Source organism: Bos grunniens, chromosome 5 (assembly GCF_055505025.1).
Source record: "Bos grunniens cultivar Pamir isolate PY7600 chromosome 5, Bosgru_T2T1.0, whole genome shotgun sequence".
Lineage (NCBI taxonomy): Eukaryota > Metazoa > Chordata > Mammalia > Artiodactyla > Bovidae > Bos > Bos grunniens.
In genome coordinates this window covers 110780884-110805390 of record NC_141169.1, presented here as the reverse complement: position 1 = coordinate 110805390, position 24507 = coordinate 110780884, and the positions used below count along the sequence as shown (strand labels likewise).

Below are 24507 nucleotides of genomic sequence, written 5' to 3'. Positions count from 1 at the left end.
TTTAGGATATAATTAAGCCTGAGCACACTCAGATCATCAACACTCATATAAAGGTTTGAAGCCCTTGTAGTTGGAGCATAAGCTGTTCCTTTGAAGGATGTTGTCATCAGAGACTTTCAGACACAGAGATCTCAATCAGTGAATGTTGAGATCATAGTTTTAGAACTGCATATGTGGGACCAAAGAGGTCACCAGCCAATGACTTGCTGAGTGTCCTCCCGATGAGGGCCTGCGTCTTGTCTGGGTCACGCTGAATTCAGGGGCTGAACAATGTGCCACAGTCACAGGAGCTCAACAAACAGTTAACGTGAATGGCAAGTGAAGACATTGCATCAATGGACATTTATTTCCAGCCCAAAGAGACAGCAGGAGCAGAGCTTACTGGTGTAGACAGAGCTGGCTAGCTGGGCTCAGCCTCTCACTAGCAGGGTGACCTGAGCTGAGGCAGTTCACTTGCTCACTTGAGGATAACAATAGCATCTACCTGATAGGGTGTTGTGTTAAATAAATTGATACGTAAAATGCTTAAGACAGTGCCTGACCCTGTTTATTATTCAGCCTGCAAAGTCAGGAACGGAAAGATCCTTTAACCCCCATTCCTGCCTCAGCTGCCCCTTGCCCTCTGTGTCCTGCTACATGGGGACAATGGCACTTATTGTCAGATACTCTAGCACCTTCTCCAGTGAGGTTGGGATCGTGGGGTTTTATAGGTGAGTAGACCCAGGCTCCTGGCCCACGTCTCTGGCCGGCTAAATGGTAGAAGCCAAGTTAGGAAGCAAATCTGACAGGCTCCAAAACAGCCACGTGCTCTCCTGCTGCGCCAGATGGCACTGCCTGGACTCCAGAAATGCTGGGCCCTGCCCGCCCCCGCCTCCCGCCTTAATCCCCGTGGCTGCTTCAGGAGGCCCAGCAGCTTCAGTGCAGATTGTCTGCAAAAACCTGCAACGGCCTGGGAAGCGCCCACTGCTGAAGCTCCAGCAGGATGTGGGCAGGGAGGCCAGCGGCTGGCGTCGAGGTGGTGGTAGCAGGGGTCAGCGGTGGGGCCGCAGAACCGAGCAAAAACATCCCCTTTTAGACACTTGACAAAGTGTTTGTGGCCGGATTGGTGCTGCCCTTCAAGTGGAGGCTTCTGCCTGAAGCAGCTAGGCGGGTGGCAGTCATTTCTGTGGCTCCAAAAACGCCCTCAAGCCAAAAGGACTTACCAGGAAATCCTGGGTGGAGCTGGGGCAGGGACACACCACAGTCCTGACAGCCCTGGAGAGCGTGTGCCCTCAACCCTGGCCCTGGGGGACAGCACCTGCCGGGGGGGCGAGGAGGGTGGTAATGTGCAGTCAGGGTGGTCACTTCCCAGGACTGCTGGTCACACTTGGGCCCTAACATGTGCCCTCAGGCACTGGATAAGCTCCCCGAGCCTCAAGTTTCTTATTTTCACGGGGCTGGAGGGAGGGACTGCTTGCTCCAGGCCTCAGGCAGCACCAGGTTAGGCCGGCTCCCCTCTTATCTACCTTGCTGGCCTGGAACCCTGCCAGGAGGCCTGTGGAGGATGGGGGCAGGGGCATCAGGAACAGCAGAAACACGCTCTCTGGGCGAGTGGCGGCCTCTGTCTCTCTTGGCTGCTATGAAGGGATGAGCAGTGTCCTGTGCTTGCTCTTAGGAAAGCAGCTGCCTCCAGCGGCACAAACAGAAGTGGAAGTGTGGCTTCGAGGCCTGGGAAGTCCCACTGCTCCTGGGGTGGAGGTGGGGGTCATCCTTGAGGAGACAGAGAACACTTTCTTGTGTCCCTCTCTCCCAGCCCGAGGGCTCCAGAGGCTCTGGACCTGTCTAGATTGACACCCTGTATTTGAGGATGATGCAACAGGTGGTGGAGGCAAAGGGTCCTCTCCTCTGATTAGAGCACCCCTGCTGGCCCCTCAGACAGATGCAAGCTCTTGGAGCACCTCCCGTCCACCTCCAGCTTCTGGTGGCCATGCTCCTGGCTCAGGGGTCTGAGGACAGGGCTGTTCAGGAGGCACTTGGCGGGATGGACAGACGGACAGCTGGATGGGTAGACTGGATCAGGGAAGGGTGGTCTAAAAGACTGAACAGATCTTGTCCCTGTGGTCACTGCAAGTCGACAGCCGGGGGGCCCTTTGGCCCAAGGATTCTTCAGAGGGGCCTTACAGCTCACTGGGTCCCTCCCACCTTTTCAAACAAGGAACCTAAAGGCCAGAGAGGGAAGCACCTTCTTCAAAGTCACACAGCCAGCCAGAGCTCCCAGGCTCCCAGCTGGCAGTCACGCTGGCGCCCAGGCCCACAACAACCCTTCCACGGCCTGGGGAACACATGCTCCTAGAGGGAGTTTCTGGGACCCTAGGGGCATGCTACAGGGAGCAGGGTTTTGTCTCATGTAAAAGAATAACATTCTTCTTATAAGAACATTCCAAGGAGAGATTATCTTTCCGAGGCATCATTTAAGTGTTTAGGCAGACTCCTGCCCAGAGAGTAGGGAGGCGAACAGGAAGGAAGCCAGGAGCCTGAGATCAGGGTGTCTGCAGGCCCAGAGGTGGGATGGTGGTCACATCGAGCAGATCTGACAGGAGGCTCCTGATGGTGAGGAGCTGGAGATGCGGACTCAGAGGCCTTGCTCCCTCTCCTGTGCCGACAGCACGCCCTCCCCGTGGAGAAACCCTTGCCCTGCGCGATTAGTGTTGGCTGGCGCAGAGAAGAGCCCTCATTCGCTGGATGGAAAAGAGCACACAGGCTGGACTGGCCTCCAGCCCTTCCCAGCAGTATCCACAGGACGGTGTTCAGCGCCCAAATTCAGACTTGGGAAACACTGGGTTACACAAAAGTGAAAACTCGAGTCTTCAAAGCAGAACTCCTACCATCTTCTAGGAAAGAGAAGTGGCGAGCAGGCTGCCCCAGATGTCTGCGAGCAGAGCGCGGAGGGCTCCCTACCACGGGGTGCCTTTCAATGGCTCTGCTGCACGTTGGTTGGCTCCCTCAGCTGCCAGTCTCTAAGCCACGCCCCAGGCCGGGACCCCAGCCTCCCAGTGAAGAGAAACACCCCGAAAACACAGGGGGAGTGTGCTATCCCGGGCAATGGCAGGAGGCCCCTGCAGGAAAGAGGCTGCGGTTGGTGGCGCCTGCGCCCTGGGAGCAGCCTCTGGCGAGAGGGAGAAGCTGAGGCAGGGGCCTCGGGTGGTGCTGCACTGCAGCTGTGCTTTCAGGGCTGAACGCACCAAGAGGAAGTTGTGAGTGGCCAGGGGCCTCCCCTTCAGTGTCTGCAGCAGCTGGGGCTCCTAGCAGGCCCAGGCAGCCACTCGCTTCCAGCTGGGATGGCTCTGGGCCCCCCACAGCCCCCCGGGTTCTCTCTGGTGACTCAGCAGTGGCCACAGGCCCCCGAGCAGGGCCTCTTCCGGTGCCGGGATCCGGAGCGGAGAGGAGGGGAACCGTGGCCTTATTTCCCAGGAGAGGCAGAGGAGTCTGCGGGGCAGCCCCCGGGGACCTCGCACGCCTGGATCCTTCCTGACTCCCTCTCTCTCAGAAGGGCAGAAGAGCAGCTGGTCCAGGAAAATGGACGTTTTATTTCCATAAATACTCCTGCTCTCACTCACGCACCGACCCCACTTCTGCCCATGGATAGGTGGGTGAACAAAGCCCAGTGAATGAAAGAGACACGCAAGAACTCCAGTGTAGGACCTCCCTTGGCCAGGAGCCCGGGAGCCCCCAGCTGCGGGCACCGCCTGGGGCATTACCTTTGGGCCAGCCGTCACATGACCCCCATAGTCCCCCCACCCAGAGGCCTGACAGCAAAGGGGCCAGGCGGGTAGAGTGAGATCCCCAGGAGGAGTGGGGGACAGGTGGGGGGCTCCCCGCACTGGGCCCCCTGAGATGGTGACCACAGGGCCACTCAGAGAGAAAAGCTAAGAGAATCAAACCACAAACCCGAGAGTGCAAAGGGCTGGGGGTGCAGGCGTCACCCCCACAGTCACCCGGTTCCTATGGAGGAGGCCTGAGCTGGTCCCGGCTCCAGCCCGGCCCCAAGTTATGGCTGGGCCTTCCCATAAGGCATAAGAGACAGGCAGGGAGGACCCCTCCCCAGGCTGGGGTCCGGGCTAGGCCTGAGGCCCTGGCCCTTGCCCGACAGCCATGCTTCTCCCCCACGACCCCAAGTCCTTCTGGGGCCGTGTAGGCCCTCCCTGCTCCAGGCTCCCACCTGTGATGACAGTCCCCACCAGTGCAAACCCAGGCCCAGCCTCCTGCTGGGTTTGGCTCCGTAGGGGAGGGGGCAAGGATGGTGGGGGCTGCAGGGGTGAGGGGAGAAGCACCAGACCCAGGGGAATATGGCCGTGGGAACACACCCAGGCGGCCACGGCCTCCACCTAGGCTCGGCAGCAGCCAGTCCCGTGGCCCCTCCTCTCCCCAGCCTTCTTGGTTCTAGAGGCTCCCCCAGGTCTCTGGTGGGGGGAACTGGTCCACGTCCCCCATCTCGTTGTAGGTCTGGTCGCCCATGGTGAAGAGGAGCTTGTAGCGGAGGCGAACCTTCTCCTGAAGCAGAGATGGCGAAGGCAGAGGGTCAGAGCGGGAGAAGAGGCTGCCCCCACCCCATGGCCACGCCCTGTCACAGCCGGGCCCCTCACTCACCTTCTGGGGGTTGGCAAGGAGCAGGACCTGCGTGATGGCTGAGGGGTGAACGATAGGGTTAAACGCTGGCAGCTCCGTGCCTGAGGGTGGCTGAAGCTTCACCTTCATGACCTGTGGAGGGTCAGAGGGCAGATTGGGGACAGCCAGCCCTGGCTTCTTGTCCCCAGTCCCTCAGGAACAAAGCCAACCTCCTGTGAGCTCCACCCTGAGGGCCCCAGGGCCCTGCCCTTGGGTTCCCTTCTACCCCCTGCTCCGGAGAGCTGACTCCACATCCAACCCCAAATCACCCTGCTTTGAGGAGAGGCACATCCACGTCACCTTGGGGACAGCTGACTGGAAAACGATGTTGCGGATGGGCTGGGGGGCGGTGCTCAGCATGGAAACCACCACCACCAGCACGTCGGAGCGCCCAGGCAGCGGGTCTCGTGCAAAGTGGAAGAGGACCCGGAAGCCATGCTGGTCATACACGGTCACTGGCAAGATGCTGCCTGGCAGGGGAGACGGGGAGAGATTGATGGGGGCAGGGGGCGGAGGCGGGGTGCCAAGCCTGAGCCCAAGCACATCCGATCAGCCCCTCACACCCAGCTGACCTCAGGTGCTCACTGCTCTGCTGGGAATGAATGAAAAGACCCAGACCCAGCGTGCTGCCTTGACCCTGGGCAGCAGTGCAGTCAGGGGTATAGTCTGGGGCCAAGATGGGCAGGTGGACTTCTAGCACGATGGTGGAGGGAGGACGCCCACCCTGGAACTGAGTCCTAGTCGGGCTCACGCAGTGCCGCGTGGCTGCTCCTGGCATGCTGGAGTAGAAGGGCTATGCAGGAGCTGAGGGCACGTTCTCGCTGTGTAACCCAGGCACAGTCACTCTGTGTCTCTGAGTTCAGGGTCCTCCAGGCTGCTAAGACACTGGCACCACTAACCAGCTCCCAAGGACTGCCCTTGTCATCGTGAGCTTACAAGATGGACAGCGCTGAGAAGCCTGGCCGGTCTTCCTGTCTGGTCATAGTCTGGTGCTGTAAGTGGCCCCTCTTTTGCTCGTGGGCAGAACACAGGCTTGGACCTGGGTCTTTATCCCTATGGTCTTGGGGAGACCCCCCCCCAGACCTCGCTGTGTCCTGGCCCTGCCCTTCCTGGGGAGCGATGCAGGGGCCACCCATGAGAAGTCCCCTGGAGTTTATTTATTCTTTTGGCCGTGCTGCATGGCTGGTGGGATCTTAGATCAAACCTGGGCCCTTGGCAGTCAAAGTCCAGTAACCACTGGACTGCCAAGGAATTCCCCATCCTGGAGTTTGGAATGCAGTTCTGTGACACTCCAGGACTGATGAGGAAACTGAGTCCTAGGAAGGCGAAGCGTCTTACCCAGAGCCCCCCACCGAGTTGGGCAGAGCTGGGAGGGGAGCCCATCTTCCCACCTGCTGCCCCCGATCTATCTTCCAACAGCACAAGGTGGGGGGAGGAGTGGGGCGCAGGCAGGAAGCCACGCCACTGCCCTACTCACTGGGTTTGATGGACTCCAGAGGCACAGTGATGTTGGCCAGCGAGACCTCGGTGGGCGTGGGCTGCTGCGGAGGCCCGGGGGGCTCAGGGGACACGGTGTGGAGCAGGCCGGTGGCACTGGAGCTGGGCAAGCTGCAGCTGCTTTTATTCTGCAGGTCCCGGAGTGTGAGCCGGGGGGCTGGCTGCTGCTTCTCCCTTATTGGGGGGATGGTGCATTGAGAGGTGAAATCTTCAGGGCCCAGAAGATGAGGGGCACAGGAACGGCTGGGGTCCTCGTGGTCCCTGACGGCTGGCTCAGATACCCTGTCTCTCTGGCCTTGGTCTCCTTGCCTTGGAGAAGGCAACTCAAGCTCCCCCACCCACTTGGGTTCAGAGCCCTCCTTCCTGGCAGCCCTCTGGGTCTTTCTCAGGGGCCGGCAGGCCTGGGGGAGGGTGTGTGAGTGGGGCATGGACCCCGCTCTCATATGTTCCACGCCTGCCCTGGTCACTTCTGTGTCCCCGAGCCCCGGGCAGCACTTGGCGTGCGGTGGTGCTCTGGCCATGCCGTTCACTGACCAAACCGGCACTGGGCCTCTTTTTGCTGGGCCCGGGGTAGGGGAGGGTCTGGGTAGGGCGGACCCTCACCACCGCACTTGCTGGGACTCCGGGGGCAGTGACTGCTGCAGGAGGGTCTTCCCCAGGAGGTCGAGGTCATCCAGGCCACTGCTCGCGGGCGGGGGTGTCTGCGCTGGGGGCCGAATGTCCACACTGGGGGCCGGAGTCGGGGCTGGGGCTTCCGTGCTATCGGACGACTGTTGGGTGTACAAAGGATGCAGGGCGGTGAGGCTGCGCTGAAAAGGTGTCGGGTCACCTGGCGCTGCCCTGAGGCCCCCTTCCCTCCTGGCAGGTGACATCTGGGGAAGCAGCAGCAGAGGAACAGACAACATCCCCACAGGCCTGAGCCCCTGACTCCAGGGCCACTGGTGGCCAAGTCTGATCTGGGGTTCTACTCAAGAAAACATCCCATTTCAAGGACCTCAGAGTCACAAGAAAGGAACGGGGAGCCTCTAGCTCAACCCAAGGGAACCCAAGGCTGAGACCTCAGGGAAAAGCGATGAAAGTTGAGGAGAGGCCCACCCACCTCCCTCCATCCGGAGATGGCTGCCCCCCACCCCCACCGCCCCTGCCCTGGGCCCTCCTGCCCACCTCTCCCGTCCCTGCCCCCTCAGGATGCCTGTCCCAGCTGCCCTGCCCAACCCCTCCTACCTGGAAGCTGTTCCACCCAGCACCATCCAAGCCAGAGAGGGGTGTGGGGTCGCTGAGGCCTACAAAGAAGTGAGAGAGGGGTAAAGGAGCTGGATTTGTGAGCAGAGGCAAGAGGGCTGAGGGGACTCTGTGTCAGGTCAGGGTTTCCTGGCTTCCACCTTCCCCCTGCGCCCTCTCTTCCAAGAGGTTCAGCTCAAAGGGGACAACCCCCTCCCTGTCTCAGCAGAGAGAAGCAGCAACTGAAGATCCCAAGGGCCCATTCTCTGGCCCAAACACACTTCCTCTCTTGCTGCTCAGAGGCCGACTCAACCGCTAAGGTCAGGGTTGAGGTTGCCTTCGTTTGACAGTGGGCAGGTGGGAGCTGGCGTGGGGGGTGGGAGACACTATGTGAGGTCCGTTTTCTCACAGATCCAGGTGGCAGGAGTCAGCATCCTGTGCCCGTCCAATGACTGACTTGACGAATAGATACCTTCTGAGCATCAGAAGGGCGCTGGGCCCAAGCCTGACCGACTCTGAGCAACCCTGGGCTGGGCCGCAGGGGCCCTGGGCACAGCATGCAGATGATGGCCAGGGCAGACATAAAAGGCCTTGTCTGCCCTGGCATGTGCCAAAAGGTTGGCTGATGGGGGCAAAGAAGGCAGTGGTCCCTCTGGAAAGGCCTGCTCATTGCCTGCTGGTCAGTAGAGGGGAGTAGGTCACCAGGCAGTCTGACCTCTGTCTTGTTTGTAGCAAAGCGTGAATAAGACAGTGAGGCTTGGTGTGCTGCAGTCCAAGGGCAGTCACAGAGTTGGACATGACTCAAGTGACGGAACAACGGGCTGATGCGCTACCTGATGGGCAGAGGTAAGGGAGGCCGCAACTGCTAGGCCTCCTCGTCTGGACACGCCTGAGACCAAGGCCAACAATGGAGACTATCAGCTCCCACACCCTTGAGGCAGGCACTGCAGACACGGGCCTCAATCCTCAGGTGACCTTAAAAGGTGGGTGTAGGCTTCTCACGCCTCCCTTAGGGATGAGGAAGCAGGCGCTCAGAGGGGTTAAGCAACCTGCCCACGGTCACACCACTGGAAAGCCCAGAGTGTGGATGTGACCAGAGCAAGGCCTGAAGACTGGCGTTCAGACAGAGCTCTGCCACTCAGCTGTGACCCCGGGCTGGTGACAACCTTCCTGCGCCTCAGGAGACAACAGCAGCATCTGCCTCTGAGGACTGCTGTCGCTAATGAATCGGACAATTCAGACGCAAAGGAGCTGGGACACCCTCCCTGGCAGACGGGAAGCCTGTGCTGCCTGCCCCACCCCCACCCCGCACCCTTCCTGCCACAGAAAACCGCTCAGGACGAGCCCCCTTTGTGGTCCCAGGCTTCCTCCACTGCCCCGAGCAGCGGGGAGCTGGGCGGCTGCTGCCCTGCCATGTCGGGTTCTGGTTCCCACATTTTCTTCACTTTGAGCAGCAAGCAGAGGAAGCTGGAGGCTCAGGGCTCTGCTGTGACAGCGGGGACAGGAAGTGCCGAGCACACACACAGCCTCTCACCCGGAGGTGGCTTCCCCAAAGCCGCTGGCTAGGGGTGGGGTGGGGGCTGGGCTCACACACCCACCACCAGGTCAGGTAGCTGCCGCCCAGTGCTGCTCAGTTCTCTCAGAGTCTCCCCCAGCTCCGAAGGCAAAGGGGGCGGGTGGTGGGATTCTGATGCAGGCCTCGGGACGCCCTGTGGTCAGAGCCTCCCAGGGAAGGGGTGCTGGCTGACCGGCCCGCAGAGGAGACTTCGACCTGGTCTGCTGTCCCCCTCCGCACTCTAAGTCCTCGCTTCCCTGTCCTGGCTGATGGCCGAGCCAGAGCAGCAGAGAGGCTCCCGGGGAGGCTTCAGAATCGGAGGGTCTCACCCAAAGCCCGTGGCCCTTTGGACAAGAGGCTCAGCTTTCGGAGCCTGGCTCTGGCATCTGTAAACCAGGGGTGCTGGCCTCACTGTGTCCTGGGCTGAGGGGAGCGGGGCTAAGACAGCAGCGTGGTGTGTCAGGGGTGCCCCCGCTGGGACCCCGGCCCTCCACCGCTTCTTGGAGTCCGTCAGGTGTGGGTTTTACCTCAGAACCAATTCAGGAGAACTCAGTCTGACTCGGCTTCCAAGTCACTTTCCTAACATATCCTCTGAGACCCCTGTGACAGGGTAAGGTTTCCTGTGACAGAGCCCGACCACCTACCTCTATTTTGTCACATCAGGGCCACTGTGAGATGGCTACTAGGCTCTCGTGCTTCAACGCTCTCAGATGGGGCGGCTGCCCCTGAAAGTTGGGAACTTGAAAACTGTGTGCCCGGCTGGGTGCCCCTGCTCTGCCCCAGGGTTGAGCCCGTTTCCCCGCCAGGCTCAGGAGCCCCAACCCCTCCTGTAGTGACTGCAGGCCTGGTCTGGGACCAGCGGGGGTCACAGAGCTCAGCTTTTCTGGAGCTTCTAGTGCTCAGAGCCTAGAGCTCCCCTCCTCTTCCTCTCAGGGGTGAAGAGATTGCTGATTTTTGCCTGGGTAGCTCCCAATTCTAGGCTCTAACCTGCTGTAGGGAAGTCCCTTTGTTTTCCCTTAGGCTGCCAGAGCCTAGGTGTGGCTGGCTTATCAGAGGTGGGGCCAGCCTCACCCCAGACAGTAGGACCTGGCGGGATCTCCTTCCTTTCTCTGAGCCTCAGCCTCCTCAGCTATGAAATGGGCCTGATGCCCCTCCCCCATTCTCCAGAGGACTCACAGGAGGAGGAGGAACAGGCTGACCTGACCACACTCTGAAAGCTGCCTTATGTGCCGGGGTATCACCCCCGACCTGCAGCTGAGCCTGCCCTACTCTGGGCCGGGCCCCAGCCCCTTCCTCACCCAGAGACATGAGCTCATCATCAAGCAGGGACACTGAGGTGCTGGGCTGCTCCGGGCTGGCCTGGTCGCCAGGGCGGGTGGGCACAGCTGGGTAGGTGGCGCCTGTCGGAGGGAGATCCAGGCCTGAGAGGTCCAGAAGGGCCGAGGTGCTCCCTGGGGTGGGGAAGGAGAGTCAGGCCAGCCCCGGGTGGAGGACATGCAGAGTCCCTGGGGTCGGGGAGCAGCAAGCTCCCCTCCTGGCCACATTACCCTTGCCTGGGATCTGCTTGCCAGGCCCCTTCTTTGGCACGTGGTGTCCCTTCTGCACAGAACGTACTTCCTGCTTCCCTCATAGTTGGCGGATTGCCTCTCGTCCTTTAAGGCCCTTCTTAGACTCCACTGTTTCTGGGCAGTGCCCCCCAGCCTCTCCCAGCAGGGCCCATTCTAGCCTCCCCTGGCTGTCGCTTTACCCGGAGTGGAGCTGAGCTGCAATGCTTATGTGTCAAGCCCTCCCTGTGCACTTCTGATAATCAAACTAAGCCTTGGGATGTCATCCAGGCCCATACAAGAGGCGTCAGATTTGTCAAATGAAAGGGAGGCCCTCTTTCCCCAGCCTGTCCTTGCCAGACCCTCAGCCCCCTCCCCTCTGCCCCGCATCCAGACTTCCTCCCCTGCAGCTGCAGGCTTGGCACAGACTCCTCCCCCAGCTCTCCCAGTGGGGGCCTCCCTCATCTTAAGGGGCCACTGAGCTCTGGGACCAGCGGCCCACCCTGGATTCTGGCCGGTGGGCCCTCCCAGCTCTCCCGCCACCTCCTCACCAGGGATAGAGGCAGCGGTGGCTTCGCCGTTGACCTCCTCGCCCCGCACCAGCTGCTTGTACAGGTTGATGACCTGGGTAAGGTTGTCGTTGGCTTGCAGGATCTCCGCTGGAACAGGCAGAAGGGGAGGGGCTGGGTTGAAGGACTGTGGGGGCCTCTGGGGGAGGTGGGGAGGATGCCCCACATGCCTCCCAAGCCTCGTGGGAGGGGCGTGGGGCTTGGGGACAGCCCATCCTGACTCCTCTGCCTCAGGCACCTCGTGACTCTCATCCAGCCTCCGGGCTGCCCCCTGCCAGCCCCTCAACACAGACGCAGGCCCTGGTCTCCAGGCCCCCACACTGGCCCTGCTGTCTGGAAACCCCTGGATCTCCACACGGCTTCACCCTTTCCTGCTTTCCAGTCTTTACCCACGTCACCTCAGGGAGGCCCTCCCTCACCCCCGGCCCCACACCCCAGTTCCTTCCCTGCTCTTCTCCATGCCCCTTACCACCGCCCAACAAACTGCCAGGCTCACACCCTCAGGCTCCTGTGTCATGGGATAAGAGCTCCTGGGGGATTTGGCTGTTTACTTTGGTCACTGCCATAGCCCCGGGCCTAGAACCGCGTCTGCCGCAAGCCGGGTCCTCCGGGGCAGGGCTGAGGGGGGCTGAGGGCCGAGCCTCCTGGCTGCACCAGGGACTTGGCATGCGGGGGGCGCTCAGGGGAGGCCATGAATGGGGCTGAGATGGTAGCAGACCACTGCCGGGAGGCACGGCTCGTGTGGGGGCACAGAACAAGGATGAGACCCTTACGTGTGGCCACGGGGCCCAGCCATGGAGGCGCTCAGGGAAGGCCATGAATGGGGGCTGAGATGGTACCCAGACCACTGCTGGGAGGCACGGCTCGTGTGGGGGCACAGAACAAGGATGAGACCCTTACGTGTGGCCGCGGGGCCCAGCTGTGGAGGTGCTCAGGCCTGAGGGACTTGCTCTTGGTTTCAAGCTCACCCTTACCAGGAGGCAGCGTCTGGAGGGAGGGCCTCCAGTCCTCCCTGGCTCTGCCACCACTCTGATGATCTGGACAGGCCACTTCCCTCCCTGAACCCCAGCTGTGAAAAAGGAACAATTCCCCCTCCTGTGCAGCTTACAGGCAGTAAACGAGATGTCTGCCAAGAGGGGGCTTGGCCCATAGTTTCTCAGGGTCAGCCCCTCAGCTTCGCTTCCTTCTTCCTCAAAGTGGAGAAACCCAAGATCACTGCTGGAGAAGGGAGGGGGGGCCCCCTAGTGGTAGCTCCTTCTAACTGCAGCTCACCTAAGGCCTCGTCGTTGTCCTCCGTGTCACTGGCCAGTCGGAAAAGGGTGGGCCGCATGCGCTCACAGCGCTGGTACAATTCCTGGGGGCAGCAGGGCGAGCAGGTCAGGCCGGCGGGGGCACTGGGGTGGGGTGGGGGGGCCGGGTGGGGGGCGGCACACCTTCATGAGGTCCTCGCTGCTCCGGGCCGCAGCGCCGCCCTGGCTGTGGTTCATCACCATCTCGGTCAGCAGCTTCACGTTGTTGTTCACCTCCTCGATGGCGCTCGCCCGCTTCGAGATCTTCTCCATTCGCTTCTGGTCCTGGGGAGGCATCGGCAAACAGCCCCGGAGAGCCCGGGTCAGGCCCGGACCTGAGCCAGGATGCTGCCCCCCACCACCCTGGAGGCGCCCGATGGGTGTGGGATCAGCCCCTGCAAAGAGCCCCTTGGGCCCTGGACAGGCACTCTGGTCCAAGAAGCCCTTGGCCCACCCTGTGTTCACTTTTCCTCTCCTCTCGCCAAGGCTCTAGACGCACAAGCTCATCAGAATCTCCAGGGGTGGCCCAGGGATCTTTGAGTCCAACACATTTGCCAGGTGATGCTGGAGGCCTGGGGTCTAGATCCACACCTGTGGTTCTACAAGACCCTCCCGCTCCATCTGTCCCTTGAAAGGAGGTGCCTGTACTTGAGAGGGAAAGGGAACCTGAGTGGTCACCAACAGAGAAACTAGTGCCAGGACCCTGTGAGGTGTCTGTCGGTGTGTGGCAAGTGGGGGGAGCTCATGGCCTTGAAAGGCAGCTGCAGAAGGGACCCTGCTATCCTGCACCCACTCTGCTCACCCCCGCACGCTTCTTCCTTGTGGAATGAAAGGTGGGCTTGTGCTGTGCTGTCTGATACAGTCGCCCTCCTTGAAAGGGGCTGCCCTGACTTTCTCTGGGTTGTCAGAGCACATAGCTTACCCTAAGATAGCCCAGAATGTCTGCCTCTGTGTGTCTGGACTGCATTCTTTTGATGACTTACTCTTATCAATAAAAAAGATTTCAGCATGCACCCCCAACACAGGTACACGTCCTTATGAAATACACGTATATTCTTCCTTCTCTGTATACATACTCTATCTTAAGTACAGTAAGAGCTAATTTCCTTCTAACTTTTATAGAAGAGGTAGTCAGTCTCACAGAAGCCAGCGCAGGTCAGCTCGGCTGCTGGGAAATGCTTTCTTCTGCACTTACTGACCCTGGCTCTGCCCACAGGGTCCCCTGACTCAGTCAGCCCTTTCTGTGCTGTCACGGCCCTTTAGCTGGGTCACTGCAGAGTTCCACACATATACACAGCTCCCCTCGGTGGCCCAGCTCAACATCCCCTCCCGCCACCTCCTTGAGCCCTGGGCTCGGCTATTACCTCCTGCACCATCTCCTTGATGAGTTTGTTGGCTGCTCGGAGGTCCTCAGGGTGGGAGCTCTTCAGCAGGCGGGCCAGCATCTGTGGAGAGAGAGGGACCCGCTGTGACGGCACTCTCTGGGCCTGGGGTCCTGTGCTGGCTCCTTTTCCTGGAGGTGGGACGTGAGTAAGTCACTAAGCTCTCGATGGGGTGGCAAGGACCTACTGACAGTGGGGACTTCCCTGGCCGTCCAGGGGTTAAGACTCCACTCTCCTGCTGCATGGGGTGTGGGTTCGATCCCTGGTCAGGGAGCTAAGATGCCACATACTGTAGAGGCCGATGAAATAAAATAAATGAATCCTATGTTGTTTTTTTTAAAGAATCTACTAACATCTTAATCTTACGTGGTGGCCGTGGGACAAGTGCCACACTGCATGTAAGTGCTTTCCACAGTGCCCAGCAGAAATAAGTTCTCCACAAATGCTGTGAAAAATTACATTAATGTTGCTAAAGAATTCTTCTGGAAGGAAGTACAGGAAACTCAACAGCAGTTACCCTCTGGGACTAGACTGGGTAGAGAGGAGCTTTTTTTTATCTTACCTCTGGGCTGTTTTAAGTTCTTGCCCATGAGCACATGCTTCTTTAACAAAAGGCTAGCAAAATTACTGCTGAGAGTCACAGACATAAAGACAGGCAACCTGCTGATCAGCCTGTGAAATGCCCTCAGACCAACCCCCGGCCGCCAGGCTCAGGCCTGTGTGTACTAAGCGCAGGGCACCGCGCGGGCAGCATCACCACGCGTAAGGGCTTAACACCTGGCGCCTGTACCCGCCACACAGCCGTGCTTAGTGCGAGCCTCTGATCCAGGGACAGTGCCACCATGGGCTGGGATCCGCTGACCCTCAAGGGGCCTGGGGTCCTCCTCTGGCCCTCCCTGAAGCCTCACCTTGGATTTCTCCTCATCTTCAAAGATCACATTCTTCGGCCGTGGTGGAGGAACGGGAAAGGCGGCGTCATCTGGCAGCTTGGGGTCGGCCTTCACAATCCCTGCAGTGGGGAGACTGTCTGTCTCGGGGCTAGGGCGGGGCGGGGTATGGGGGGCAGGCAAGGGTAGGAGGGAGCGTGGAGGCAGGCTTTCTCCAGCACGCTGGTGCTGCCTTTCCGGGTCAAGGCCTGCTCCTGAACTACCACGCCAAGCAGCAGCCGGCACAGGGCGTACTTAGGAGCCTCTATTTTGAGACCATTCCATGGGGGGCCACTCTCTGAGGGGAAGGCTGACTCAAACCCATCTTCTCTGCAGCCCATCTGGCCTCAGTCAGAGCCATAATGAGGCCCCACTGACTCTGTGGTCTTGAGCAGTTAAAAGGCACACCCATGATCTTGCTGACAGGGCCCTGAAGCTGCTGGAGCCCCAGGGCAGAGCAGAGAGGGTGGTCACCCCCACCTCTGGGGCCTCACCCTGCTTCTTCAGCATCTGGTAGGCCTCTGCAATCTTCACCTCCTCGGGGAGGCCAACTGTCCAGCTGTAGAGAAGCTCCAGGATCTTGTTCTTCACCTTCTCTGATGTCCGAGAACCCAGGTACTTCAGGGACCGGGGGGAGAGGAAGCTTTGCATTGGCTGGCCTCACTCACTGCAGCCCCAACCCCAGCCCAAACCTGGCTGCCTTCCCAGGACTCCCTCCAAAACCTCAGCCTACAGGACCCTCATGTCCCACCTGACCAGCCCTGCAGAGCTCCAGGCCCTGCCGCTCCCAAGCTGAGATGGCCCTGGGCGTCCCAGTCCCCTACCTGTTCAGTAAGGTGACAGCAGAGAGACAGCACTGGGGACGCAGAGCTGAAAGGCCCAGAGCCCAGCATCTACTCACGGTTGGCTCATGGAACCCCTAACATTGTGACCTCAGGGAGGAGGAGCTACCAGGCTTCTGGCTGACCAGGGAAGGAGCAGGTGTGGGACCGTTTGGCCCCAGGCCCCATTCAGTTTCCCAGCAGTACACTCGGCTGAGGGAACTAGCTTTCACACTGATCAACTCCTGAGAACAGCTACTGGGTCATTCAGCTGCTCGGGCCAAGGGACGGGCCTGGGTGAGGACGGGCGAAAGGGGTGGGCTCTCACACACCCAAGAAGAGGCACCAAACCTGTTCGTGCCCTACGGGAGGACTCTGGGGCCTCAGATCTGAGGCTTCAGGAGGCTACTTTTGTAAGTGGGGACAGGGACACCCTCCACTAGACACCTAGTGGGGGCACCAGGGCACCCCACCCTGGTGCCCAGACCTGCCACGGCTAGGTCTGCAGGGAGCGAGCTCAGACCTGAGCAGCCCACACTGGGGAAGCTGTTCTTTCATTGCAGTCATTCCTCCCTATGTGCCGAGCTGCTCCAGAGTCAGCCAGCCACCGGGCAGCCTGGAACATTCTTCCTAGAAGCCCAGCTGTCCTGGATTCAGCTGTGTGAAGGAGACCTTGAGAAAGGGTCTGTGTGTGCTGGGTCAGGAGGAGGGCAGTCACCCTCCTCTCTCGATCTGGGATCCTCGCTGTTCAACCCCCCATGACAGCACAGGTCTGAGCATATGATAGAGGCACCCACCTTGGGAGACACGACCTTGATAAGCTCGTTGAGGAAGCGGAACTTGCCCACCTCGTCGTGGAACCTTTTGCCGCAGCTCTTCATGCATGTTTCCAGCACCTGGGGGGGAAGGTGTGAGGTACGGGGGCCCCTGGGTGGGTCAGAGGAGGCAGCCTCTCTCCCACACCTCAGCCAGGGCCCAGAAGTCCAGAGACCAGCAGTGAGAAGGGAGAAAATGACTTGAGGAAAAAAAAGGATTCTGAGGCTCAGAGACCCCTGAGATTGATCACCACCCCTGGAAGACAGGGCCGGGCCACTCTGAGAGCCTGGTGACACCCAACTCACATCACTAACTTAGTCCCTCCATGGCCTGGCCACATCTGAGTACCACTTGTAAATTACTTTCTCACTATTTTCCTTTGATGGTTTTTTGGAAATGTAAATAGGCACCATCAACCTCAGCCTCATCCTAAGCCATACATATGTGAGAACTAACATGTGAGGAGAGGAAAAAAAAACACCGAAACCCTAACATGTTAAAACAAACACCGGACTATTAAAAGGGTGCCTGGGGTCCTGTGTCTGGAGGCCATCAACAGGCTGGCCTTGTCGGGCCCCGCAATGATCCGGGAGCTCTATAAACACGGAGACTCCTGGATGCATGTACTACAGGTGTTCTGTCAGCAGGGCTGGAGTGGGGCCCGGATTCAGCCTCCAGAAGATCTGAGGGACAGCCGGAGCTGGGAATCCCCGGACCAGGTGACCGAGGGCTTCCTCCCTGCAAGAGGCCTAACTGTGCAGGGTCTGGGGTGGGAGGCCAGCCCATTGGTTCACTGGTTGCCATGGGGCGCTCAAAGGCTGGCACACACCCTTATTTAGGCCATCTTGGCTCAATTCCCTTGGGCTCTAAAGAGGAGCCTGATGGGACCCCAAAAACCTCAGTCTCCCCCCCTACCCCACCCCTGGTGCCATCCACATGGTCAGGAGACAGATGGCACTGTGTTTCTCCTTCTCCTCACCGTCAGGGCCTGGACTGCCTCCCACTCCTGCGGGGACTGGATCTTGTGGGCCAACAGCCGGGTGGCAAGTGGAGGCCTGCGGGAAAGGAAGAGCAAAGAGCCAGACTAGTCACAGAGCCCCAGGCACCCTGAGAGTGCTGCCACTCTTCCCCCTGGACCTGGAGTCTGCAGAGGCTCCTGCAGGGCATGCGCAAAGGCCCAGCTCCCTCTTCGGACTGACTGGGGCCAGAGACTCTGGCACAACAGAGCAGGGCCAGGCAGGGCGCGCAGGGCGGCAACCTTTGAAAGGGACGAGCTCAGCTCCTTGGCTGGCTTTACTGAGAACTATGACCTGCATATCCTTGGGTGGCTGTACAGACAAGTATTGAGGCAGGGGTCCAGCCAGGGAGCAGAACACAACAATGTGCCCAGAACATTCTGCTGGGAGAATGTGACATCACCTACCCGATCCTAACACAGACATGCCCACGGTCTACAGGGGCCCAGCCAGGGAGCAGAACGCGACAATGTGCCCAGAACATTCTGCTGGGAGAATGTGACATCACCTACCAGATCCTAACCGTCACCAGTGACAGCAACAGCTAACACGTACTGAGTGGTTAATGTGCAAGGCGACTCACCTCCATTTTCCTGCCTAAGCCCCTAAGAGCCCCCTGAAGCAGGCAGCACTATCACCCCCACTTTACAGTCACAGAGATGGAGGCTCAGAGGCATCCAGTACTCACCCAGGCAACCCCCTAACTGAAGGGATGGGACTCGGGCCCGAGCAGCTGGTGTGGGGACCACGCACGTCAGGGTCCACATGGCATCCTGAGTGGAGCGCCTGCACTTGTGGGGGTGCAGCGGAGGTGAAGCACGCTGGGCTGTGCTCCCAACTTCAGCACTGCCTGGGAACCCGCTAACAACGTCCCCCCTCAAGGTCCCTGCTGAGTGGTCTAGTCCAAGCCTGGACGCACCACCAAAGGACAGTTCTGACAAGCACACCGTGTGGGTTTCATGCGGGCAGTTCAGGCTCTGCCTTGAGCAGAGGGTACCCCAACTGGGGAGCATGCAGTTCTCCGGCAGTTTCTCCCCAAACAAGCCTGGGCACGAGTCAGGCAGCCTGGAGCCTCGTCAGGTCTGTGAGATCTTAGGGCAACTGCTGAGTTCCCTGAGCCTCAGTTTCTTCACCTGTGAAATGGGTCCAGTAAAATGGGTCCAGGCACAGAGTGCCTGATGCCATCATTAATCTGGGAGCTCATTAAGAATGCAAACCGAGTCTCAACCCACCCTCATGTCTGCCCAAGGCTGGGTCTGGAGGGTGCATGGCAGGTGCTGAGCACGTGAGCAAAGGACAGGGAAGTCACCTACCCCTCAAAGTCCTCGTTGAGCTGCTCACAGAAGCCGTTGATGCTGGCCCAGTTCAGCTCCTTGTTCAGGGGGTTTGTGGCTCTGTCTGGAGAACAGAGGGCTAGTGTGACCTGGTGAAAGGATACCCCTGCCTCTTTCAGCTCCTGCCCTGGGGCATGACTGAGCACACGGAAAGGCCTCTCCTTGACTCCCTGCCCCAACAGCCCCAAGACCCCAGCACTGACGTCCATCAGGTCAGAGCACAGAGGGCCTGCTGGCCGCTGGCTTCCCCTCACAGCCTCTCCCCAAAGGGCCCCATGTCGAGAGAGTGCTCAGGGGCTGCTCCCTTACTGTCACTTCTGCTGTAAGCCTCTCCGCCTGTCTAACCACACCTCCTCTGCTTCTGCTCCTAAAATGTCCCCATAATTCTCACGGAATTCACTCTCAGAGGAGACCTAGAGGTATGGGAAAAACAGCCGTAGTTCCAAACACAAGGAGCTTCGCAGCTGGGAAGTGGGCCAAGGGCAGCTAGGTTCTCAGTACAAGGTGACAGAGGGAGGCAAAAGGGTCATGGGAACTGGGAGCCAGGGGAGGGGACTCAGGGGAGGCTGCCCGGAGGGGCAGCACAAGAGGGAGTACCAGGCTGGGGAGGACATGACTTGGAACAGCTCAAGGGCTGCATGTGAGAAGAGCCGTGGATAACAGCCCAGGGCAAGGCATGAGGGGCGTGATAAGGAGCACAGCTCAGGTATGCCTCCTCCCAATCTAAGGTCACACCTGCCCAGGGGGCAGCACTGCCAAGGCAGTGTGCGCCTGTGTCCCCCCAGACCTGACCCTCATCGCGAGCCCAAGTCTGCTACTGCATCGCATCGCAGCCGTTTATGTACACGTCGGTCTCCCCCCAGTAAATGAGTGAATGAACATGGGCTTGGCGGCAGGCTGGCAGGGAGAGGTTCTGGGGGAATTCAAATCCAGAGCGGGTAGTGGCTAGGAGAGGGCAAACAGGAAGGGGTGGCAAACAAGGCCAGACAGAACCGCCTGACCCCCCCCGCCAGTGTCGGTCAAACAACAATTAAAGATAAACAAGATCCTATTGTAGAACACAGGAAACCACATTCAATATCCTGGGATAAACCATAATGAAAAGGAATATAAAAAAGAATGTATATATGTGTAGAACTGAGTCACTGTGCCGTACAGCAGAAATGAACACAACGCTGTGTATCAACTATACTGCAATAAAATGAAAAAAACAACCAAAAAAACCACACAAAAAAACTATTAAGTAAGTCACATAACTTTCCTGAACCTCCATTTCCCCATTTGTAAAGTTGCGGCGAAATAAGGAATGATTTGGGATGACAACATACTCCACCCAGGGGGAGCGGCGGGGGCAGCCAGAGCTGGATCTCTGTCACCTCCCAGCCTGTCCAGGTCAGTTCTGCCCCAGCCTGAGGACAGAGCGGGGGCTGTGGAGGGAACAGCCCAGGAGGTGGGACACAGGAGCTGTGGCCAGGGACAGGCTGGGGACTCGGAGTGTGGCGCCTGCCTATTTGGGGTCCTGTGCTGTGGCGGGAGGCCTGGTGCCCTAGGGTCTCAGAGCCTGGCAACCAATCATTCAATTCATATTTATTCAATAAATATTTTAAGTGTGGGACTGTGGCAGTGAACACAACCCCCATCCTCCTGGAACTCAACAGCTCAGCATAGGAAACACTGACTGCTCAGACAAGCCACCAAACAGGGTGCTGTACACTGCTGCAGAGTGCTGTTAGGAAAAACAGATCATTAAAAAAAAAAAAATGGAAAAGAAACTCAGAGCAGAGAGACGGTATAGACAGCGTGTGTGTATTAGTGGGGGTTGCTGCTCTCTGGGATGGCCCTCAGAGGTCCAGCTGAGCAGAGACCTCAATGAAGCATTTTCCCTGTGCACACGTCTGTTCTTGGAGCCCTGCAGAGCCCTCCAGTCCCTGGGAGAAACGAAGCCCCTGCTGACCACTCAGGAATGCCAGAAATAGCTGCCTCCCCGCTTCCATCAACTCTGCCTCCCAGTCCTGCAACAGGGACGGAGCCTGGGTAACATCAGTCTGCAGTTAGAAAGATAGCATGGGGCTGGATATTGCCTACTTAGTGACACCCAGCTGGGGGAACCTAAAACAGGAAGTCTCTTAAAGTGTCAAGAGACACGTGAGTCTGAGTGAGTTCCAGAGTCTGCTCCTAAGTCAGAAGCCAGGGAGGACGAAGCAGTGGCATCACGGGACATCTCTGCATCTGGTTCAGAGCAAGGGCCTCTGGGTCCAAGGAGATCTGACCAACCTCTCTGGGCCTGGCCCTCAACTCCCAGCCCTCTTAGCTCTACCTGGGGGGAGCACTTCCCCCAGGAGGCCTCAGGGCAGAACACCCAGGGAAGGAGATGTTTCACAACAGGGTGTGACTCCACTTTGTCACTCTACAGTGTTGACAATGTCATATTTTACCCAACAAAGGCTACTCTCACCCCCAATCACTGCAAGGAAAGAGCTTACAATTTCGCCATGGCACCAACAGGAAGAAAAAGAGAAAACACCCTCAGCTCCAGTCTCTCAGAGTCCAGCCTCCTGCTCAGATCAAACCCCTTGGCCTCTCAGAAATCGTCCACTGTTGCTAAACCTGATACCATTCTGTATCACCCACGGCTCAAGGCCTGTGTCTGGTCAGATCTGTCCGTCAGGGCCCTGCTCATCCCCCACCCCCAAGTGATTGTGGAGACCTAGACACTTGTGGCATTCCAGAACCGTCTCGATGGCCGCTGAGTGCTTCCTTTCCATGCCTGCCCCCTCCACTGGCCAGACTGACTGTGAAACATCACTGGAGACGGTGTGGTTCTGAGACCAACCTCCAGATTCAACGCTGCACAAGACTGGCTTAAAAAGGGATGTCCATAATTCCAAATCACCCTGTGCGGCTCCCTGGTGTGCCTGGGACCGAAGGGCTGAGCTGAGGGTTGACCCAGAGGCTTCCCTGCAGCCCTGGTGCAGAGGTGAGTGGAAAGGAAGAGAGCTGTCACTAGTCCAGGGAGAAGCAAGCCGTGCTCTGAGGAGCACAGTCCAGAGTGGGTTACGAGAGGCGAGGACCTTCTGCAGTGTGAGATAGGGAGGTCAGGTGGACCATGTGGGGGGCCAGCACTCAGAAGCCGAAGGAGTGGGGAGCTGGGTCTGAGGAGACACAGGGAGGGATGCACGGGCCTTTGGAGCAAACTCGGTGAGAGGCAGGAAAGGAGTTTGTGGTGGCGGTGCAGAAATCTGAGGGATTGGACGAAGGGTAGTGATACAGAGCTTGAAATTTCTTCTGGAGTTTGAGACGGGGACCCTCCCAAGCCTGTGGAGTTCAGGGGTTTCTATGTGGCCAGAACTTGGGGTTCCATGGGTTAGTGGGTCCTACCTTCCTGGGTGGGGAAACAACCAAATCTGAGTTGCAAGCTCAAGGAACAGATAGGAGGGAGTTCCATCACGCACCGCCAGAAAGTGGAGGATTCGGGGCTTTAAGGGGAACAGGGGTCCCTCCCTCCTGGGTGTATGGTGAAGTCCTCGGGGACGCTCGCCTGCTCCCTCCCGGGTTCCAGGGAATGACTTGGGTGTCCGCTCCGCGGATAAGTCTGGGCCCGAGGAGGTTGTAGGCTGCGGTCTCCATCCCGGGAGTTCTGGGCGCCGAGCTGGGGGCAGCTCACTCGGCCCCGGGGGTCGAGGCCCAGGAATCGGAAGGATGGGTGGCACTTGATCCCACTGCGGGTCCATGCAGCTGGTGGGGGTCTCCCTTCTTCACCCCAGGATCTAAGGTATGGGTTTTGGGACACCGCCCCTCACCGGGCCGGGGGCGGAGCGTGAGGAGGGGGCGCCCTGTACCCCGCCCCCGTCGGAAAGGGGACCGCCTAATGCCCCCGGTTCCGGTTCCGGTCCGGCCCGCGCCCCTCCCGGACACTCACTGATTCGCGCCTCCAGAGTCTCCGGCTCCATCGCGGGCTCCATCGGCCACAGGCCCCCAGCCTCGGCACCGCCCCCCGCCCCCCGCCGCTCTCGCGGGACCTCCTTGGCACCGCCCTCCGCCGATTAAAGGGGCAACGTCCGTCCCGACGAGCCGGAGCGGCGCGCCAGAGCATTCGGCACCATAGACATGAAGACGGGCTTGCCTAGAGCGTCATCTGTTCTTCCAACCCCTCCAATCGGCGTTAATGTCGCGAGAGCGACTCGCCTCCTGCCTTGTTCAGAGCGCTCGGAAACAAGAGAAAGCCGAGGGACTCGGGACTGTGGGCTGCACCATGGAAACCCTGCGGGACGCTCTAAATCGCCGTGCGTCACGGAGATGCCTATGACCGCTTCCGGAAGAACGTTCTGGGGCCATGTTTCTGAGGGGCTCTGAAGTCACTTCCGGATCCCTGAGCGGATATTCCGTTTAGCTGCAGAAGTGGGGAGGGGGCCCTTAAAAGGGCAACGGCACCTTGGCTGCTGTGAAAATGACGTTTGAGTGCTTACAGTGTTCCAAGCACTGTTTTTAAGTATTGTTTAATGATTTGCTATTTTTCACAACGTGAACCAGATAGTTTGTCTGAGATCACACAAGTGGCAGAGCCTGAACCCTGTACTATCTCCTGCATCCATTCTGCAATCAGTTCATGCACTGTTTATTCGTCTTGTTCTGGGACAGGCGCCGAAACAGAAAGAGAAGGCCAGATATTACACGTGATGGGGGAAGCCCAGGGATAATGGCAACATAGGAGGGACCCCTACCCTAAACTGGGGCGGGGATAGGGGATTGCGGGGTGTGTGTGGGGGGGGCGGGGGCTGTTTTGTCAGGAGGTTTCACAGAGAAGGTGATATTTAGCTGAAAGACAGAATTCTCCCAGTAAACCTGGTGTGGAAAGGTACTCCAGGTGAGGGGAACCAAACATTTCAGGATTCACAGGATAGAAAGAGGATGATGAGGTCAAATAATTCAAAATAGTTTAATGCGGCTCCAGAGGTTGTTGGCCTGGAAATAGGCCGGGGCAAGATCACGCAGTTCCTGCGTTTAGCTTTTTTTCTTGTAAACTATGCTGGGGGTGTCGTTAAAGACTTTAAACGAGTGGTGATGACAAAGTCAGGCTTTTGTTTTAGAAAGGTCCAGGCGCAACAGTGAGCGAAAGACAGTGACGGGTGCTGGACTGAAATCAAGGAGGGCGGAATGAACAGACTTCTAGGCTCGGTGACTTTTCTGCCGTTTCTCCATCACAGACCCTCTTCATCCGTTTTTTCCCACCCGCGGCCGGAGGGAGCCCGGTCTCCAGGGTCACCCGGGTCCGTCGCCCCCTGGCGGCCCGTCGGGGAGCTGATCCATGGTATCCACTCAAGCCTTCCGGTCTTCCGGAGGGTTAAAGCGGAGACCGAAACGGAATCTAGCGATTCCGGTTCTGCTTGGCCGTCGCCCTGACAAGCGACCTCGATTCACCTTGCAGAACCACGGTGACCTCATCAGGGAGTTGCGAGGCATGTGCTGGGTCAGTTTTTCCCCTAAACTCAACCATTCAGCAGACTGGGATGTTTTTTAAGATTCTCCCCCACAGGCCATTAAAATTGTACAGGAAAATGATACGTATGTTTATTGCATTCCTCAATAAAAGCTGTAACATAAAATGTGCTTAGAGCTCTTTTCCTTTGTTTCTTTTATTACTGAAATGGATTATTACAGAAATAAAGTGTAACCGCACTTACCACATTGATTTAAGGGTATATACACTCAAGAAGCTGAAGTTGAACGGTTCTATGAAGACCTACAAGACCTTTTAGAACTAACACCCATGAAACGAGTCGCCAGTCCAGGTTCGATGCACGGTATTGGATGCTTGGGGCTGGTGCACTGGGAGGACCCAGAGGGAGAGGAGGGGAGGGAGGAGGGTGGAGGATTCAGGATGGGGAACGCGGGT

The 24507-nt window shown here is 58.6% G+C and overlaps 1 protein-coding gene across 16 annotated transcripts; it reads right to left on the bottom strand.

Moving 5' to 3' along the window:
- Positions 1-3546: 3546 nt before the first annotated feature.
- GGA1 (golgi associated, gamma adaptin ear containing, ARF binding protein 1) lies at positions 3547-22600 on the bottom strand. 16 transcript variants are annotated; one of them, XM_086402725.1, is made up of 17 exons: positions 22534-22600; positions 18594-18678; positions 17244-17319; positions 16246-16344; positions 15122-15245; positions 14610-14710; positions 13684-13764; positions 12464-12604; positions 12303-12384; positions 11013-11120; positions 10216-10368; positions 7366-7424; positions 6745-7013; positions 6122-6315; positions 4945-5114; positions 4627-4737; positions 3547-4530 (listed from the first exon to the last, which is right to left on the bottom strand). In XM_086402725.1, exons 1-17 carry the CDS (start codon positions 22574-22576, stop codon positions 4420-4422), a joined length of 2007 nt encoding a protein of 668 aa, XP_086258851.1. In that variant the 5' UTR covers positions 22577-22600; the 3' UTR covers positions 3547-4419. The 16 variants fall into 16 exon arrangements, with proteins under 16 accessions (XP_086258851.1, XP_086258855.1, XP_086258857.1 ...); XM_086402729.1 differs by having other exon boundaries at positions 6745-6950; XM_086402731.1 differs by having other exon boundaries at positions 6745-6911.
- Between the last annotated feature and the right edge of the window lie 1907 nt (positions 22601-24507).

Coding starts and splice junctions, on each gene's coding strand:
- GGA1 (XM_086402720.1), bottom strand. CDS start 22,241: ATGGAGACCGCAGCCTACAACCTCCTCGGGCCCAGACTTATCCGCGGA. Junction 18,679..22,066: donor GAATCCTCCACTTTCTGGCG/GTGCGTGATGGA, acceptor TCTGTTCTCCAG/ACAGAGCCACAAACCCCCTG. Junction 15,246..16,245: donor TCAAGGTCGTGTCTCCCAAG/GTGGGTGCCTCT, acceptor CGGTCCCTGAAG/TACCTGGGTTCTCGGACATC.